This window comes from Carlito syrichta, unplaced genomic scaffold (assembly GCF_000164805.1).
Source record: "Carlito syrichta isolate Samal-C Ts95f unplaced genomic scaffold, Tarsius_syrichta-2.0.1 Scaffold301691, whole genome shotgun sequence".
Classification (NCBI taxonomy): domain Eukaryota; kingdom Metazoa; phylum Chordata; class Mammalia; order Primates; family Tarsiidae; genus Carlito; species Carlito syrichta.
Genome location: NW_007245787.1, coordinates 34,816 through 55,198, shown reverse-complemented (window position 1 = coordinate 55,198; position 20,383 = coordinate 34,816). Strand labels below are relative to the sequence as shown.

Here is a 20,383-nt window from a genome sequence, read left to right as displayed (position 1 = left end):
GCCACCGTGAGACCAGAGATCAGCTGGAGCCCTGAGACCAGGCAGAGACCTGCATTGTACCACCCAGCTCAGCCCAACCTCCAGCTTGGGCCCTAAGGTAATCTCATCAAACTGGGAGAGACAGAAGCCCCTCCCCCACGCTAGATCGGACACAGACTGGTCTGATCTGAGTGGCAGTCTTGACAGGCAGCAAAGCGACTGAATCCAGATCTGATCCACCCTCCTTCCACAGCAGGCCTGGGGCATCTGACCCTAGCTGTGAGCAACCCTATCAGTCTGTGATGAAAGCTAGAGATCAGAGCTGAAATGACACTGGACTTACAGAAACGATCACAGAGCGAACCTGGTTTCTTGTTTTTATTTTTTTATTTTTATTCTCTGTCTGTTTTACTCAATTTTTTTTTACTCTTCTCTCTCACTGTTATTGATAATGTTTTCGTATTTGCTTTAGTTCTGTTATTTTACTGATTTTTTTCTTTAGACTTCCTGTTTGTGTAGGGGAATAGTACATCTTTAGGAAGGTTGGTCGGCTTGTGTGTTTGTAAGATTGTCTGTATGTTTTCGTTGTTTTTTGTTGTTTTTTTTTTACTCTTTTCTGTCTTTGTATCTTGTTTCATTTGTTAGTCAGTATGTTTGTCTGCTTTCCCTCTTATTCTTCTCTCTCTCCACCTTCTTCCCTGCCTCCTTCCCTGTTCCATTCTTTTCCTTTTTCTTATCTCATCTTGCTTTCAGGAAGCAAACATATACCCCCACTGCATAGACAGATTGCAAGGCAGTAGGAAGTGGGTTCCAGGGTACCCATACACCTGTTGGTAGATACTGGGGTCTGTAGATAGATTTTGAATCACAGCTTGCCCCTCAATTAAATCTCAAAACTGCAAAAAAGTATAGCCCCCAATCCATAGTCCAGCTTCAGAATTAAACAAAGTTAGAGGATTCACATAAGGAAGAGTAGGAGATTGAGAAAACAGAAGTAAAAGCAACCCCACCATCCCTGAACAACAGAATTAAAGAACGGGGGGAGGAAAAAGTGGGGAGGAAAATCTATACAAATGAAGAAAAACCAAAAGAAGAATATAGGTCTCACTTAGACCCCTAGGAGGTCAGACACTGAAAAAACAGACTTCAGAATGCAAACAATGAAGAGCCCTCAGATTGACTGGTCACATACTACAAACCCAGACATCAAGACATTAATAGAGAGAATAAAAAGAATTGAGGCAAAACAAGAGGAAAATAGTAAGGAGTTGATAACTGAGAAAATGGCAGTAAAGAATACTGGGATTGAAATAAATAACAAACCAATAAGCATGGAAAGCAGAATTAGCCAAGCAGAAGAAAGAATCTCAGAGCTTGAGGACCAAAATATAGAACTAACCCAAACTCAAAAACATGAAAAGAAGCTTAAAAAGACAGAACAAAACCTTCAAGAGATGAGCAATTATTTCAAGAGATTTGGACTTCCTGAAGTAGAAAGAGAGACAGAGACCACTCTGGAACAAACATTCCATGAAAGTATTCAAGAAAACTTTCCTCATCTCATCAGTGATGCAAAAATTCAAACACGAGAGATTCAGAGAACCCCTGCAAGACAACAAATGAGAAGACCAACTCCCAGACACATAATAATTTGCCTAAACAAAGTAAGTATAAAAGAAAAAAATCCTAAAGGCAGCAAGAGATAAAGGTCAGACTACTTACCAGGAAAGATCAATTAGAAAAGCAGCAGATTTATCTACAGAAACACTTCAAGCTAGGAGAGCTTTGAGCCCAATCTTCAAAGTGTTCAAAGATAAGCAATTTCAACCAAGAATAACCTCCCCAGCTAAGCTAAGCTTCGTCAGTGAGGGTGAATTAAAATCTTTCCCAGACATTCAATCCCTAAGAACTTAAGCTGCCTCTAGACCACTTCTGCAAGAAACATTTAAGAAAGTATTAAACACAGAAGAAAAGGAAAAAGAATGACCATGTTCTTCACAAAAGTACAGGAAAAAGATTGAAAACACACATGAATGAACCCCAAAATCAAAAGAAAGACAAAAAAACAAACAGGAACAACAACAACTCTATAAGAACCTCATGACAGAGATAAACGCTCACATTTCATTAATTAGCCTGAATGTGAATGGACTAAATGCGCCATTGAAAATACATAGAATGGCAAAATGGATAATATATCACTAGGCCACAATATATTATCTCCAAGATACTCATCTCAGCAGAAAGGACACTCACTGACTCAAAGTAAGAGGATGGGAAGCAAAACTTCAGGCAAATGGAACATGAAAGCAGGAGTTGCAATCTTAAAACCATTTAAGCTATCAAAAATTTAAAAAGATATAGAAGGTCACTACATGATGATAAAAGGTTCAATCCATCAACAAGAAATATTCAACCTACACATATATACACCCAACATAGGAGACTCAACTTTTATAAAGCGACTTCTAGGCAAACTTAAAAAAGATATTGACTCTAACACTATCATAGCTAGGGACTTTAATACCCAACTCACAACCCTAGACAGACCATCAGGACAAAAAACCAGCAAGGAGATCCAGAACCTCAATGTGACTGTTGACCAAATGGACTTAATTGATACCTATAGAACACTCCACCCAACAACCATAGAATATACATTCTACTCATCACCACTTGGAACATACTCTAAGGTCAACCACATCCTTGGCCATAAATCAAGCATAAACAAATTTCCTAAGATTGAAATTTTGCCATGCACCTTCTCAGACCACAGTGAAATAAAAATAAATATCAACACCAGCAAAGTTTCCCCAAAACCCACAAAGACATGGACACTAAACAGCACAATGCTAAGTAATTCCTGGGCCAACAAGGAAATCAAAACAGAGATTAAAAGATACCTGGAAACAAATGAAAATGAAAAAACATCTTACCAAAAATCTCTGGGATGCCATGAAAGCAGTAGTAAGAGGGGAATTCATAGCTCTACAAACGCACATGAAGAAAATGGAAAGATCACAAGTTAACAGCCTAACAAGTCACCTAAGGAAGCTGGAAAAGCAAGACCACCCAAACCCTAACTTAAGCAGAAGAATTCAGATACCAAAATAAAAGCCCAACCAGGACAGAAGACAAAAAGATAATACAAAAGATCAACGAAACAAAAAGCTGGTTCTCTGAAAGGATAAACAAGATTGATGGTCTCCTACCTAGACTGACCAAGAAAAAGAGAGGAAAAGCCCGAATAAACACAATCAGAAACACAAAAGGTGAAGGACACATCTGACCTTGAAGAAATACAAAAGATTATCAGAGACTACTATGTACACTTGTATGGAAACAAAATTGAAAACCTAAAGGAAATGGAGGACTTTCTGACATCACACAACCTCCCTAGGTTTAAACAAGAGAAACTGAGACCCTAAATAGACCAGGAACAATCCAGGAAATTGACTATGCTATAAGAAAACTACCTACAAAAAAAATCCCTGGACCTGATGACTTTCCAGTAGAATTCTATAAAACATACAAGGAGGAACTGATACCAATCCTATTGAAAGCATTCTAGGCAATTGAGAAAGATGGAACTCTCCTCAAATCATTTTATGAAGCTAACCACATTGATACCCAAGCCAGGTAAAGACCCAACAAAGAAAGAGAACTACAGGCCAATATACTAGATAAACACAGATGCTAAAATTCTCAACAAGATCCTAGCAAACTAGATTTAACAACACATATCAAAAATCATCCACCACGACCAAGTAGGCTTCATCCCCGGATGCAAGGCTGGTTCAACATTCCTAAGACCATAAATGTACTTAAATACGTCAATAGACGTTAAAAAACAAAAACCACATAATTATATCATTAGACGCAGAAAAAACTTTTGATAAAATCCAGCACCCTTTCCTGATAAAAACCCTCGAACATATTGTCATAGATGGAACATACTTCAAAATAGTAAGAGCCATCTATGAGAAACCTACAGCCAGCATACTGCTAGACAGACAGAAATTGGAGCCATTTCCCCTGAATTTAAACTGGAACAAAACAGGGAGGCCCACTCTTACCTCTCCTTTTCAACATAGTTTTGGAAGTCCTAGCTAGAGCAATCAGAGAAGAGAGGGCGATCAGGTGTATCCAAATAGGAAAAGAGGAAGTCAAGTTATCTCTCTTTGCAGATGACATGATTCTATACCTTGAAAACCCAAGAGAATCTGTCAAAAACCTCCGTGCACTGACAGAAGACTTTGGCAAAGTCTCAGGGTATAAAATAATGTGCAAAAGACAATCACATTTCTATACACCAATAATAAACAAACAGAAACCCAAATAAAAAGCACAATTCCTTCCACAATAGCCACAAAAAATGAAATAGCTTGGCATCTTCCTAACCAGACATGTAAAAGACCTTTACAATGAAAACTACAAAACACTGCTCAAAGAAATCAAAGATGACACAAACAAGTGGAAAAATATTCCATGCTCATGAACTGGAAGAATCAACATTGTTAAGATATCCATTCTACCTAAGGTAATCTTCAGATTTAATGCAATATCCATCAAATTACCAGCAACATTCTTCTCAGACCTAGAAACAACAATATAGGAATTCATATGGAAACATAAATGACCAAAAACTGCAAAACAATCCTCAGCAAAATAAATAAATAAATAAATAAAAGCAGGAGGTATCACACTCCCAGACTTTAAACTTCATTATAAAGCCACAATAATCAAAACAGCCTGGTATTGGTACAAGAACAGGCATATAGACCAATGGAACAGAATTGAGACTCCTGAAGCAAAACCTCAATTTCTCAACCAACTTCTCTTTGACCAAGCCTCCACCACCAACCACTGGAGAGAGGAGAACCTATTCAGTAAATGATGCTGGGAAAACTGGCTGACCAATACAGAAGATTGAAACAGGACCCCTTCCTATCCCCATACACAAAAATTAACTCTAAATGGATCAGAGACCTAAACATAAAAGCTCAAACCGTAAGAAACTTGGAAAATGCAGGAGACACCCTTATGGAAGTTGGAACTGGCAACCAATTCCTGATCAAAACCCCAAGTGCCCAGGCCATAAGAGATAAGATAGACAAGTGAGACCTTATCAAAGTGACAAACTTCTGCAAAGCCAAAGAAACCATCAAGAGAGCAGAGAGACAGACCACAGACTGGGAAAAAATATTTGCCAACTCCATGTCTGACAAAGGCCTAACATCTAGGATCTACAAGGAACTCAAACGTGCTGGGGGCGGAAAAAAACCAGTCCCATTACAAAGTAGACAAATATATGAATAGACAATTCTCTAAAGAAGACATACAAGCAGCCAACAGATACATGAAAAAATGTTCAGCCTCACTTATCATCAACAAGATGCAAATGAAAACTACACTGAGATACCACCTCACTCCAGTCAGAATGGCCATCATCAGTAACTCAAAAAACAACAGATGCTGAAGAGGATGTGGTGAAAGGAGAATACTTCTACACTGTTGGTGGAAGAGTAAACTAGTACAGCCTCTGTGGAAATCAGTGTGGCGATTCCTAAAAGTTCTAAAAATCCATCTTCCATATGACCCTGCAATCCCCCTACTAGGAATATACCCAGAAGAACTCAAATCACTCTATAAAAAGATACTTGCACACGTATGTTTATCGCATTGTTCACAATAGCAAGAACATGGAACCAACCGTGCTGCCCATCAAAAGACTGGATAAAAAAATATGGTACATATACACAATGAAATATTACGCAGCCATAAAGAGGAACAAAATCATGAACTTTGCAGCAACCTGGATGGACTTAGAGTCTATAGTACTGAGTGATCTTTCAGAGAAACAAAGAACTGAGTTCTCACTCATAAGTTCTCACTCATAAGTAGACACTGAACAACTACTGTAATACTTTAAGAAAAGGATTGACAGTAGCAGGAAACAGCAGGGGGAAGGGGGTGGGGAGGTGGAATTGACAGTTGTCGAAATCTGCCTGGGGAAGAGGGTGCACACCTCATCAACAAGGGTACCTGCACAAGAATACTTGTATACCTAACCCTAAATTGTACCCACAATTTTAAAAAAAATTAAAAGTTAAAAGAAAAAAAGTTTAGAAGTAGCAACAAATTTTCCCATTAAAAACAGGCTGTAAGATTTCCAAGCCAGTTTGTTTAAATATAGTCTCTCTCTATATATATATAATTGTGTTATACAACCATTAGCATTTAGAACAAAGAATTCGCTGAAAAATATATCCAGAGTTCCAGCTTGGGAAGATTCTTGGGAGATATCAGTCCATAGCTAGAACACTGGGACTAGTCATGAGTCTAACTTTCTCACCAACCAGGATGTGGGACTAAAACATTGCCTGCTCTACTGTACCCATCCCACCCCCAAACTCCAAACTCCAGTAGTATATTCATATAACACCTTAGGACAAGGATGGAAATAGAGGTGATGAGGGAGAAGGGGGCAAAAAGTTTACACTTGTCTGAAGGGTGATTTTAAAAATAGTGGTAAGGAATGGAGAGCCAGCGTTTTTTCTTATTTCTCTCTTGTGTATACTGAAACACCAAAGCAGAGTGAGGACCAAAGACTAAACAGGGAAAGCAAGGTTGAATCATCATTGGAAGTTGTTCTACATTTACTTCTGTGAAAATAACTGTAATTTGAAATTGGATATTTTCCCTTTACCTACACCTTCTCAGTGCAGTACTAGTATTACAAAAGGAGCTGTGAGAAACAGCTAAAAGAGTTCATTGCATTGAGGCAGGGTGATAATGACCAACAATTAGAAATAAGGTGGGAGGTAGCATCCCAGTGGGGATGGTAGTGACTAAGAAAATAAGGAAGAAAGGATATTTCCTTTTTCTTCTATATTGTGAGTTCTTTAAGGATAGGTTTCATATCCTGCCCACCTCTACATCCTTGATGCCTGGAAATCTGGCACACAGTAGGTGGTCAATAAATGTGTTGAATGAATAATAAATGTAACTGCAGCAAGATGCTATAATTCCTCATCCAGATCCTCCATCAGAACTGAAGTGCTATTTTCCTAGCTCTTGGGAGTATTGCTGGCAGACAGCCCTCAGTTGTTCAGCCCTGTTTAGAAATGGCCTCAACAAGAGAGCCACCTTGGCTCAAGACTGCACTCCCTCCTGGGATTCCTTGTATCCAATGATTGGAGATATAAAGGCCCACTCCTTACCCCAACTTCAGACAACTCTGAGGGACCATCCCAGCTTCAGCGCTCCCTGCTGGGGGTTAGTGAAACAGCATCACAATCCAACTTCTCCCATGGAAATCGAGCTTCCTTCCTTTACCTGGCATTGGTCCCAAGAGGCCTCCCTAGTAAATTTGTTACACTCTAATTTCCACCTCACAATGTCTGCTTTCAGAGAAATCCAACCTGAAACAATAGCCCAAAAGAGGACCTAAGTTTAAACCACCTAAGGAAGGGTATCTGAAGTCTGACATCATATCAAAGGTCAGTAAATATTAAAAAGGCTTTACAAAGGCTAAGGAATTAACTCTTTCATACCTAGCAATTTATTTCCATTTCAGTTACTTACTCAACAGACCTAGGGTACTTTGAGAATTGCTTCAAAACAGTATACCTGTTTTACTCTCATGAGTGTGATTGATGATAAACTGTACCAAATTCAATCCTTATCTAACTTAAAAGAAAGCAAAGATATTAGATAATGAATTTAGTGTATACACGGTATGAAACACCACAGAGAACAGAGCTGCCTTTCCCATGAACGTGAATCAACATCTGACTTGATAAGGAATTTTTTTTCCACTAAAAGCTTAATACTGAGCATGTTAAGTACAATACTTTTCACTATGATTAGCATAGTTAGAAATGCAATGCATATATAAAAGTCACTTTTGGAATATGAAGAGCTACAAATAACCAGAACTATTTAAGGTACAACTGAATTAAAAAATGAATAAATGAAAAAGTAACAAAAACATTTGCTTTGTCTGGTTATAGTTCTACTTGTACTCAAGCTATTTGGGGCTCCAATAATACCTTAACCTAGCAAGAATGCTTGCGGTTTAACCATTAAGTTGAGGCTCAAGAATTATTTTAAGTATACAAATACTTTCTTTTTAAGATTTTTTTTTTTAACTAGAAGACTATTTGCCAATTCGCTATACAGCATGGCTAGCACTAACCAAGTTTTCTAATATCACTTAATAATTTATGCTCACTACAAAACTCTGAGGGTTTTGCCAAAGTGTATAGATACCAATATTCAACTTTACCATAGAAGTGAAATGAAAGAGCTGTACTTGGAACAAGTCCAAAGCTGTACTTCCTGGAATATGATCCAAGAGGCATTTAGCAGATGTGTATATACTGTATTTATTGCCAGGATAAGTGATTCTTAATTCTATCTGTATATATTTCAGAAAACATACCTGGATTTGAACCATCTGCTCTGTGGAAATTTAAGAAGCAGGCTGAGTGACACTGAACACCAGCATGAACTCTGCCACATTATCTCACCATTACATTCTCTTCTTTTCTTTCAATAATACAGACATTAACTATAAGAATATTACTTGTCTGCAGAGACATGTTTTAGAAATCACAACAGGATATTTATTCAAAGAAAACTGAAATTTAACAGGGTGCTGAGAAACCTGGTACCAGTATAAATGCACGCAAAGCATTTTAAACCAATATTAGTACCACTGAGTTGCTAAAATTAGATTTCACCCAAATGTTTCATTAATTTAACCCTAAGCTTTCCTATCATAACATAAAAGCAACCACTCAAAATCCATCTTTTCCTAACACTGCTTTACTTCACTTCCTGCATATGTTCCCTTGCTATTATAAGAAAATGCATTAAAAATAAGAATTACTGTAGCTTCATATATAACAGCATAATCTTTACTTTCTCGCCAAAATAAAATTAAATTAGCTCATGAGTCATTTTATTTTTATGGTTTTTCTTTTAAACATAGTTAGTCTGAAGTTAATTATTTATAAGGCCAGTTTCCTGATCCCTTTTCTGCTTCAGAGGAAGAGTCATCTCTTAAAATTTATGCTATGTGGAAAGTCTGAGATTATGGGGACTTTGTCAGCTTACCATGAACACTTCCTAACGTAATATCCCCAGCAGCAGAAGATAGAAGTGACGATTCTGTATAAAGATACTTGGCTCTCAGCAAACCATCTTCAGTGGATATATTAACAGAACTTCCCTGCAGTTTATCTACCATCACAATCTAGTAAGAGAAAGACTCTAATCAGTTCATTATAAAACAAAGACTGGTGAAAACCCAAAATGGTACCTATGGAATTAGTGGGTAACTACATAAAAAAGGTACAATTTAGTACGCAATCACTTCATTGAATCTGATTCTTTAGCTCTAATTACAAGATTGTGAGCAACAGTGCATACTCTGTAGAATGTGAAATAGACCCAACATATCCTTCCATTTATTTAGGTCTTTTAAAATTTCTCTAATAATGTTTTATAGTTTCTATGTAGAATTCTTCATCTTTTCTTGGATTTTTATTACTTTCAAGTGCTACTATACAAGTTATCTTTTCAAATTTCACTTTATCTTAATTGACTTTTATATTTTATCTTAATCCAACACCCTAATTAAACTCACTAATTCTAATTATCTAAATTTAAAAATTTGGCCAGGCATAGTCGCTCAAGTCTGTAATCCCACAACTTTGGAGGTCAAGGTGAAAAGATTGTTTGACCCCAGAGTTCAAGACCAGAACAGACAACATAACGAGACTTTGTCTCTACAGGGAAAAAAAAAAAAAATTAGCTGGGTGTGGTGGGGCACACCTGTAGTCCCGGGTACTCAGGAGGCTGAGGCAAAAGAATTGCCTGAGCCCAGGAGGTCAGGGCTGCAATGAGCTGTGATGGTGCCACTGCACTCCAACCTGAGTGAGATACCAACTCAAAAGAAAAAAAAAAAATTCTACATGCATAATTATATTGTCTACAAGTGATAACTTCATTTCTTCTCTTCCAATTCTTATAGAAATACGTTTTTCCTGTTTTGTTTTGTTTTTTTTCTTTTTTTCGTGCCTTAACTATCTGGTTCAGGCTTCCTATTCAATGGTGGCTAACAGCTAATAGAAGCAATTGGATCGTATCCTGATCTTATTCCTGTTCTCAGAAGAAAAGCTGACAGCATTTCACCATTCAGCAAGATGCCTGTTATAGATCACTTTTATCAGATTAAGGAGGTTCCCTTCTATTTCAAACTTGTTTTATTATTATTTAAATCATGAAATTGTTTTGAATTTTAGCACATACTTTACCTGACTCTATTGTGGTGTCATGGTTTTTCTCCTTTAGTAAGTTAATGTAGCAAATATACTATTATTTCTAGAACTTTTCCACTTTACATCTAATAAGACAGTAGTTTTCCACTGAACAAAATGAAAATTTAGCTATTTAAAGAACAAAAAGTAGATCTGAAAACAGTATCTTCCCAACAGAGGTACTGCTATAAATTAATTTTATTTTTCTATAGGAAAGGAAATTTTTTCAGAAACTTAATTATTATGAATAACTATATTACATATAGTTCATACAAATAATGAAAACTAAGTTTTAAGGATGTACTATGGCTTTATAGCCTAAGAAAGAGAAAAACTGACAATTATGACATCAATTCACCAGTGAGATGAAATAGATTTCTACATCCTCTGTTAAGTTATAAAGATAAATATAGAATACTGAAATTAATGATAGAATTTAAAAACATCCAAGTAAACAATAATGCTATTATTCATAGTGCTCATTTGATTCTAACAATCTTATTGAGTAGACAAAGCAAACGCTACCAAATCTATTTTCTGAATAATGAAACTGAGTCTCAGGGAAACTAACTGGTAGATCTAGAACTGGCCAAGCTATCTTTCCTGTAATTAATTCCTTTATCTTCTTCATCACCATCATCATCATCATTGTAAGCATTATACGAGCATTAGCTATGTACCAGGCAGTGTTTTACCTGTATAACACACTTAACTCTTTTAATAGTCCTTTGAGTTAGGTCTATTACTACTATCCCACTTTCCAAAAAACTGAGACACACAGAGATTAAATAACTTGTTCAAAGTTACCAAGTTAGTAAATGGCTGAGCCAGGATTCAAACACAGGTAGTTTGGTTATCAATTCTGTGCACTTAACTAATTCACTATGCAGTCTCTCAAATAGCCAAAGCACATTTCTAAGAAAGTTAATATATTAACAGATAAAAGTTAACAAGTTTCATAAGTATTATATGTTTTTTAATCACAAACTTAGAAATGTGCATTGAAAATTAACACTATATATAGTAAAAATAGAAAAAATATGTAAACTGATTCTTTAGTACATCACAAAACTCAATCAGGTAAGAAATAAAGTAGTGCAATAGAAAGTAGGAATAAATAAATGTCTAATAAACCATAAAAGTTGGAACAAATAATGAAAGAAAACAGTGCCAAAAATATTCAAAACAGAAAATAATTGAGATATAATTTAAATTATTTGATACTTATATTTGAATATAAATATACAATAGTCTGGTAACTTAGATCATTTCAGATAACATTGGCCATCATTTAAATAACTGAATTTGAAGAACTGCAAACTTGTCTAATTTTATTCTTTTAACTCCAATCAGAAATTAAATGCTGTCTCAAAAGGGTTGCTACATAAGGCCACACAGTGTCTTTCAACACTTTTCTAGCCTAATTAAAAGGACATATTTAAATGTTTGGGTTTAAACAGACTCCCACAGGTTCTAGGAGAAAGGTGATAGAAGATAAAAGTGATAACAGCAGAAAAATTACTATTGTAGTCTCACTTATTTAATTATGCCAACAATAATTTACCTACAAAACAGCCTCACAACTCTTCCATACCAATTATTTGAGAACAAAGATGACTATGGAATTTAGCAAAATTTATATATAAAACTAGATTCTTGAAGTGATATAAGTGTAAAATAAAAGGAGAATTCAATTTTTCTCCAGGAGAAAAAACTTTTAAAAACTGATCACATTTTAAAAACTGACAATGTATACTTCTAAAATTATGCCTTTACTCTTAATACTATGCTAAATCATGAAAAGCAACAAAATAAGTTAATTAAAAAATACAAACTATCTTCCTACATCAACTACAATCATGATGGCTACTGAAAAAGCTTTTAGAGAGCAGTAAAGCTATCTAATGATGCCATCTTGTGGAAAATACTGAAGAAAATTGAGTTTTGAAACTTATACTTCAGTTTTCCTAAGGGCAAAGTAAACAGGTCTTAGAAAATACTCAAATAAACCTAATGCATAAGAAAAACCCAATCTAGATATTGGTAGTATTACTTAATGGCCTATTTAGTTTATGATCATAAAAATAAAAATCTTTTCAGAACTAGAATTAAGTATTAAGCATTTAACTTTGTATTGATTCCAGATTAGGAACTAAAAACTGTCAAGATATTAAACCACAAACTACAACTTAAATTGTCTAATATTTAATCACTTCAATTTCAAATTTGAGTTTACTAATGAACTAAAGTGCATTAAAAGGGAATGTTACACCACAGACTTTGTTGAACCTATCCACTCTGTAAGACAAATGGAAGCAAAATTGTAATTACTAACAAAAAATAACGTTTTAATCTTACACTTTTATCTGATGCATGAATATCTGTATTTCCATAAACTGTTCCCAGACAGATCACTTTGCCTCCTTTTGTTTGAACATGTAAGTTTTGACTCTGAAAGACAAATATATACAGAGAAAAAGAGAGAATAAGTTTTACTTATATTAATAAAACATTTTCAACATGTCTTTATTATTAATAATAAAGCAGCAAAAGAAGAATCGGGAGTTAAATAAAAACTCACTGTTTGGAATAATGATGTCAAACTGGAAAAAAATAAGTCAACTGCTATTTAAGGGATTAAATAAGCCACCTAGACTCAAAGAAAAAAGAAGAGCTATTGGGGTATTCCAACTTCTTCACTGAAGAAAGGCTTGAGAATAAAAAATTACTGTAACCAGCTAACTAAATATCAGCGATGGGGAGGATGACAACTATTATCACTGTTATTATTCATCATTATTAATAGCAATAATCATCCCTTACTGGGTATGTTCTCAGACACAACGTCACCTACTTTACATGAACTATCATTTAATCCTCACAACAGCCCAGAGAGATAGATGTTACATTTTTCCCATTTGACAGAGGAAGACCCGAAAAAGGTTAAATAACTATCAGGGTGACAGTTAAAAAATAACAAAACCTAAACTGACAATTAGAATCAAGTTGTGTATGATTCCAAAGGCCAGACTATTAAGGTTGAAGTGATCTGAAGGAAAGAATATACCCAGAGTAGTAGCTAATATACTTAGGTTAAGCCTTTTAGCACAACATACCCCAGAATCTGGCACTAAGTATAAATGCCTCCAAGCACAAATAAACCAGTAACCACAAGCCAGTCATATGCCAGACAACAACAAACGTGTGTATATGTGTGTCTGTGACTTGATTTCACACTTGGCAACTGTGGCAGACACTACTGTTAGGCCACCAAAATCCATTTTTTCCTGAAGTAAAAGCAGTATTGTTTGGTTCATGGCAGGACCACACTCTCCAGCTTCCTTTTCCTCTTAGACGTTTTTAAGTTCTTACTAATAGAATGTAAGTGGAAATGCTATGTGCCATTTCCAGGTTGGTGTTTTTAGAAGAATAGGTGTATCTTCCATGTGCTCTTGCCCTTCCACTGGTATGTGCAGATTATAACAAGGATCTAAGAGATGGTAGAGCAAGAAGATGAAGGAATCTAGAATCACTGAACGAAAAAGAGCCACTCACACACTTGGATACAAGTGAGAAATAAACTGTAATTGTATGTGAGCCATTAGATGCTTGGTCTATTTTTTTAGAATAGTTTATTTTCCCTTAATCATTACATATGTCTTCAATTCTGCTACAATTAAAAATGGATAAGTAAATGGTAGAAGCTGTCGCAGAAAAAAACTAGTAAAAGTAAACGCACCAATATGATGATCATCAACTGCAGAGAAGTGTCTAAAAAGTAGGGAGACAAAAATTCAAAAAAATCATATAGCTTCTGGTTATTTTACCTAGGAGAAATAATAGTAAAAGCTTAGATAAAATAGACCAAGAATAAGTTTATAAAAATTTAGTGTAAAGGGCAAAATGAATCATTCTTAAAACATTTATGTTATAGCATGGCTAACTACTTCAAGCCCGTAGAGACATGAGTCTCAAATAAAATTATATTTAATATACACTGTATCAAACAAATAATTGATGAACTTTAGAAAAGACTATCCCCAAAGCACCTGTTGTTAAACCAAGAGTTCTTAACCAAGATTACATGAATATTAGAAAATCTATGAAACTTATGAAATTGTATGCAAAACTTTTTATAAATGTTCATTTTTTTCTTAAGGAGACAATCATCAGATTTTTCAAGAGCTCTAAAGGTCAAAAATAGTAAGAGCTACTGTTATCATTTAAAGCTCATCTAATTCCTCAAAAATGTAAAGTAGATTAGAAAATTTTAAAAATATAAAACCAAATAGCTAATGTTTAAAGAATTCAGAAATTCTCTAGAAAAGAAAATTATTATACTGCATTAAAAACTGCAAATAAATGTGTGACATTCCATTAGTTAAGGGTCTGTTGCCTAAAAAAATGTACTTACCTTATTCCCTAAGAATGGTGAATAAATGTGGTGTTGCCATATGTTTTGATTATACAGTAAAGAAAGGAAAAAGAGCATGAGCCTGGAAATCAGAAAAACCCGAGATCAAATCCAAGCTCACTTATTTTAGATGTGTGAACTTGTGAGTTTCTCAACTTCCTAGTCTTCCTTAATAGAATGAAGATAATTCAAGGATTAAATGAAGGTTTAGCTAAGATTTCTGATACATAAAGACTCACTAACAGAAGTTAATTATTGTTATAAAAAGTTTATCACATTGATCAACTATATTTCAAGTCCTTAAAATAAGTGAAAGAGAAAATTATATTAACAGATGATTAGTAATTCAAGATAATGATATCATACCATATTTCAAACTTCAACCAGTTATTTTACCAAAGTATTCTCATTTGTGAGTGTAAGTCAGATAAATCCTAAGATCTCAAGAATAACTTTTTTAACCCTTGGTATGCCATTAGGATCCACAGGCCCAATTTTAGATCTTGAATTTCTTTTTTGAACTATTTTATTTGTAAGTTCTGATATTTCATGACCTTTTCTCTTTCTTAGCAGTCTTTATTTTTTTAAAGATGTGGGGTACAATTCAGGGTTAGGTATACAAATGTTCATTATGCAGGTACCTTGTTGATGAGGTATGCCCCCTCACCCTGGGCAGTTTCCCCCTACTGCCAATCCCTTTCTTATGGTATTATGATAATTGTTTAAGGCCCATCTTAGCAGTCTTTCAAATAATGATTAGAACATGTACTGACTTTTAAAAAATAAAATAAAACTTACTCTATCTTGAAATCACCATATTAGCCCACTGAACTCTAATAAATGTAAAATACATTATGAGATAATGGTGTTCTTATTTTTCATATGTCTTATAACATTTTACCACTTCATCATCCTAGGAGTCATTTCATCATTATTTGTCAGTTATTCCCAACCATGCTTTTTAAAAAAGACTAAAATAATAAGAAAATAAAACAAAGGTGCACTGGTCTAGAACAGTGGTTCTCAACTGAAAATGATTCTGTCCCCCAGACATATCAAAGTTTGGAGACGTTTTTCCTTGTCACAACTGAGAAACATGATACTGGCATCTAAAGGTAGAAGCTAGAGATGGTGCTAAGCCTGAACTCATAGGACAGCCCCAACAACAAATAATTATCTGACCCAAAATGTCAATAGTCCCAAAATTGAGAAATCATTTTTTATTTTATGCCTATAATGGCAAAAAAGAAAACTGACAAGAATTTTTCAGAATTATTATATAAATCAAAAGGTGAATGCAAAAAAAAAAAAAACCAACAGGCAGCAGTATACTAGATTACAGTTTTGATTGTAAAAATGGGAATCTCAAAACTCTGAATCTTCAGAGGATAATATTCTGGATTCATTTCTGAAACTCAAGCATCAATGACCGAGCAATATATTTCTAAGGACAAAAGGAACTATGGTATTCTAATCCAGTTAGTCATTCAACACGAAGACTTCACTGCACAATCTTTTACAAGAACCTGAACCAACTCATTTTGCTAAAAGGACATGTGACAGTATTCTTAATTTTTTTTTTATGTTTGTGCAACTAAATTTATTTGAAATGGTTCACATGCGGACAGATGTTGAAGACAGGCATGCAAATAAAGTTAGATAAAAGAAAGCGTGATGTAAGAATAAAAAAAATGCATCAAATTAATCCTTCTAATTAGTGTTTATAAATCTAAAAATGGAAGTGTTTTGCAGTTATGAAGGAAAAATGAGTGACTTCTCTTCAACAAAATTACATACTATGAAAGTTTTCCAAAGTATTGTGTTTTGACTATGTAAATACAAGAAGGACTACGAGTAATAATAAGCTGGAAACTGTCAGAGACATAGTTCAAAGCTTTTTCATCTGAGGCCAATCTAATTTTAAGAAAATTAAATATAAAAATGTTAATTACAAAACAAGATGTGTCACTTATTTTTTTTTGCACAACTAGCTAGTTAGCCCTTAGGTAATGAGCTGCTTGATACATTAAAAATGTGATTAAAGTAACCTAATATTTTATGCACACTTATAGTACATAAAGACTTTTCCATAACTTATTCTTTAATAAATAGAAGAAAATCATTCATGAAAAATAAAATATCTTTAATTTCATAACCTCAGAATACCAAGAATATACTATTAGTTTCATGTACACTTTGAAATGAAATCTGCAAGAAAGGTGAGCCAGGCGCAATGGTTTCAGCCTACAGTCCCAGCACTTTGGGAGGCCGAAGCAAGAGGATTGCCTGAGCCACGGGTTTGAGACCAGCCTGGGCAGCATGGTGAGACCTCGTCTATAAAATAAGTCAAAAAATTAGCCAGGTGTGGGGACATGCGCCTGTAGTTCTGGCTACTTGGAAACCTGAGGTGGAAGGATCGCTGGAGCCCAGTACCCAGTAGGTCAATGCTGGGGTGTAAAGCATGCCACTGCAACTCAAAAAAGAAATGTGAGGTGAAAGCTTCAAAGTTGCTACAACCTCTGTACATTCAAAACAGAACTGATTTCAAGGCAAAATTTTTGCAAGGAATTTCTAAAAGATGAACAAACAATAAACTCTTTAGTTTGATACTATAGTTCATAGTTTAAGAGTTAAAAAAAAATATTGAAACAAAATTAAAAAAATACTTATACCTTAACAGATTGCAAGACGCAGGTCCCCTGCTCAGTTTCAATTTTGCAATTATCACACTCAATATTTTCAACTTTTACATAGCCAGAGCCTGAAGACTTGATATTTAAATCTAGAAGTACAAAAAGAAAAAACAAGTTAGTACTTTGAAAAGTTTGAAGTATTTTAATATCCCCTAGAAATCCAGCTCCTCAGTAACACAGATGAGAAGTAAAGGAGGCAAGAGACTGCAATTCTGATAGGTACTTCTGGAAGATCACAGAAGCCTCTTGCCCAGTAGATATGATCATGATTTAGGTTTTCAAATCCTACCTCTAACCTTTCATACCTAAAAAATGAAAATATTACCATGCATCTATATCACAAGGTATTTCAAGTAATTTTTACAAATAGGAACACTTTGAAGTACTATTAAAATCACAAGACTATGGATAAATAACTGGTATATGAAGAAAATAAAGAATCACAGATGCTATCCTTGACTGTCAATTTAATGTATCTGTATACTTAGGCATCTGTATACAAGTAAAAAAAAATTAAAAACACTGATATTTAATATCTGATTCACATAAATATTGATGAATTTTCTTAAACTAGACTAGAGAAGTAAACACTATATTGCCCCAAACACAAACTATAGAGACCTAATGCCCTAACTTCAGTACTTAAGGCATAAAATCAATTTCCAAGTTTCAAGTACATGGCAATCTCTATAAAAGTTTATAGCAACTGTAATATTTTGGTTGAGACTAGACTATATTTTTACAGTCCAGTAACAATACATTGTAATACAAGTTACGTGAATGTGATCTATCTCTCTCTACCTAAAAATATTTTAATGTTTTCCAATGCCAGTTGATGCAGGTAACCAATACGGGACTGGTGCCTGTATCTACTGTGAAGCGCAACTGTAAGGATTAGAAAGGATTAGAAATGCCAAGTGATACTATTATGATCATCATCAGTATCATCATTCAGACCCAGGAAGAATGAGAGCCTTGTGAGCCCTTCCTAGAAAAAGAGTGTGTGCACAGTGGCATTCCATGTGGGAAGTAAAACGGAACCCAAATACCTAGGAAACAAAACTTGCAGGCATTATTACTGAAGTTTCCAGACAGTCTTACTATGTGTTTTTCTTTGAAGCTTGCTACTCGTGGAGAACTCAGGCCAAAAAGAATGGAAACATATCAGTAAGAAGCTGGGTGCCTATCTGAAATCAAATTCTCAAACCAGGTGAGGTATGTGGAACATCCGATAGACAAGGTTGTGTGGGGACAGACCCCCACACTGTAAGCAAGGGGGAATGTAGAACGGATTATCAAGAAACCTCAACCTTGAAAAAGAGCCGATTTGTTAATATCAAAGTGACAAAGGAGAACATAAGGGACCCCACAATGTTATTTGACTTGGATTATTCCAGATCATGTTTCCATTCGAATTATAAAATGCTTATAATTGGAGATCTAATTCTTTTTTTTTGAGTTGGAGTCTCACTCGGTCGCCCAGACTGGAGTGCAGCGGCCGCTCCCGGCCACCGCAGCCTCGACCTGCTGGGCTCCGGCGATCCTTCCGCCTCAGCCTTCCGAGTAGCCGGAATTACAGGCATGCGCTACCGCGCCCGGCTGGTTTTTTGATTTATTGTAGAGATGAGGTCTCGCAAATTGTAGTCTACTGGGAAGCTGAGAGTAGAACAGAGGCGATTTCCAACTGGGCCAACTGTAAATTAGTTTGGAAAGTCAGGTCCATAGGGACAGATTAAAACTTCATGGCGGCCAAATTTAAGAAGTTCGCTGTGCTTGCCCTGGGAACCAAACCCATTTTAACTTCACTACTTCACTTGCCAAACTTCAGGGGCGCGTTCACTTCCACGGACGCCCTGGGATCGATGGTGTCAGACACAATAGCCATCTCCTGCAGAGTCTCATCGTACTCCACCTGCAGACTGTCCAGGCCCAGTGCCCCGCCCTCCACGCTGCACAAGGCGACCAGCACCCGGTCGCCATCCGGGTAGGTGAGGGGGTCCAGTGGTCTCACCGCCAGATGGCACGGGAGCCGCGACCAGAGCCGACCGAACGGGCTCACCAGGAGAGTCCACTCCTTCAGAGTCCTGCGCGCCGGACCAGGCGGAGGGACCTCGGCCTCCGATTCGGGCCAGCGCTCGCCCCGACTTGAGCTGTAAGGCCTGGCCTGGCAAGTCCCACAAGCCCAGCGCCCAGCGCCGGCCCACACTCGGAGCTGACGGAGCCAAAGGCAGCCGAGCCCCCAGCCAGAACTGGGACTGAGCATGGCGCCCCCACTTTCTCGCCGGGTCTTAGAACACCAGCACTGGGAGGGTCATTTGCCACGGTCAATCAACTAGGCGGCTGGGCCGCCTTAAGTCAAACAGGACTTGCCTACGCCCGCCCCTTTCGCAAAGGCTGACGGGATAGGTAGTTCTAAAGGAGTTGGACGTCGAAGAGCTCTTGAGATCTAGAGACTACGAATCCCAGAAGGCAACGCGCAAGGGAGAAAGAGTAACGAAGCAGGTGTTACGACTGGGCTGGGACAGACGCGCGCCCTTTCCTAAAGCCCATTAGCCAATGGAGGGGCGGGAAATAAGGCTACATGAGAGTCCAACTGACCAATGGGAAACACGGAAAGGAAAGACGGGTCATCTGCGTGGTCACCTAGGATACCGAGGACGCGACTTCTCGTTTGGAGAGGGGGGAGCTTTGGAGTGAAACCCAGGAGGCCAAAACCTAAAGAAAAAATAGGAACCTAAATAAGAATCAGGACCAAGGGAAGGGGTAAGAAATTGCGCTTTTAAAGATGAGAACTAGGTACAAACTAGGAATATCCGTGGATGGTTCACCCAAGCGTCTCTCCACTAGTTCGGCCCGGTGCCTGTCCTCCATTCCCAGGCAAGAGTATAGAGCCATATTGGTGCTTTTGGGGTAGCAAATGTAGAAAGAGTCCTGACTCCTTTCTAACCCTAAGTGACCTTATGCCAGTC

At 36.5% G+C, this 20,383-nt stretch overlaps 1 protein-coding gene across 2 annotated transcripts in view; it reads right to left on the bottom strand.

Annotated features, from left to right (window-relative positions):
* Positions 1 to 19,677, bottom strand: part of FAM185A (family with sequence similarity 185 member A) — a 68,098-nt gene extending 48,421 nt beyond the window's left edge. Inside the window, exons 1-4 of one of the 2 annotated variants that reach the window (XM_008055117.2) lie at positions 19,233 to 19,677; positions 17,394 to 17,503; positions 12,666 to 12,758; positions 9,103 to 9,241 (exon numbers count right to left, since the gene is read on the bottom strand). In XM_008055117.2, the coding sequence (XP_008053308.1) occupies positions 9,103 to 9,241; positions 12,666 to 12,758; positions 17,394 to 17,503; positions 19,233 to 19,677 (787 nt within the window). The remainder of the gene's footprint in view (positions 1 to 9,102; positions 9,242 to 12,665; positions 12,759 to 17,393; positions 17,504 to 19,232) is intronic. The other variant, XM_008055119.2, reaches the window with a different exon arrangement.
* Between the last annotated feature and the right edge of the window lie 706 nt (positions 19,678 to 20,383).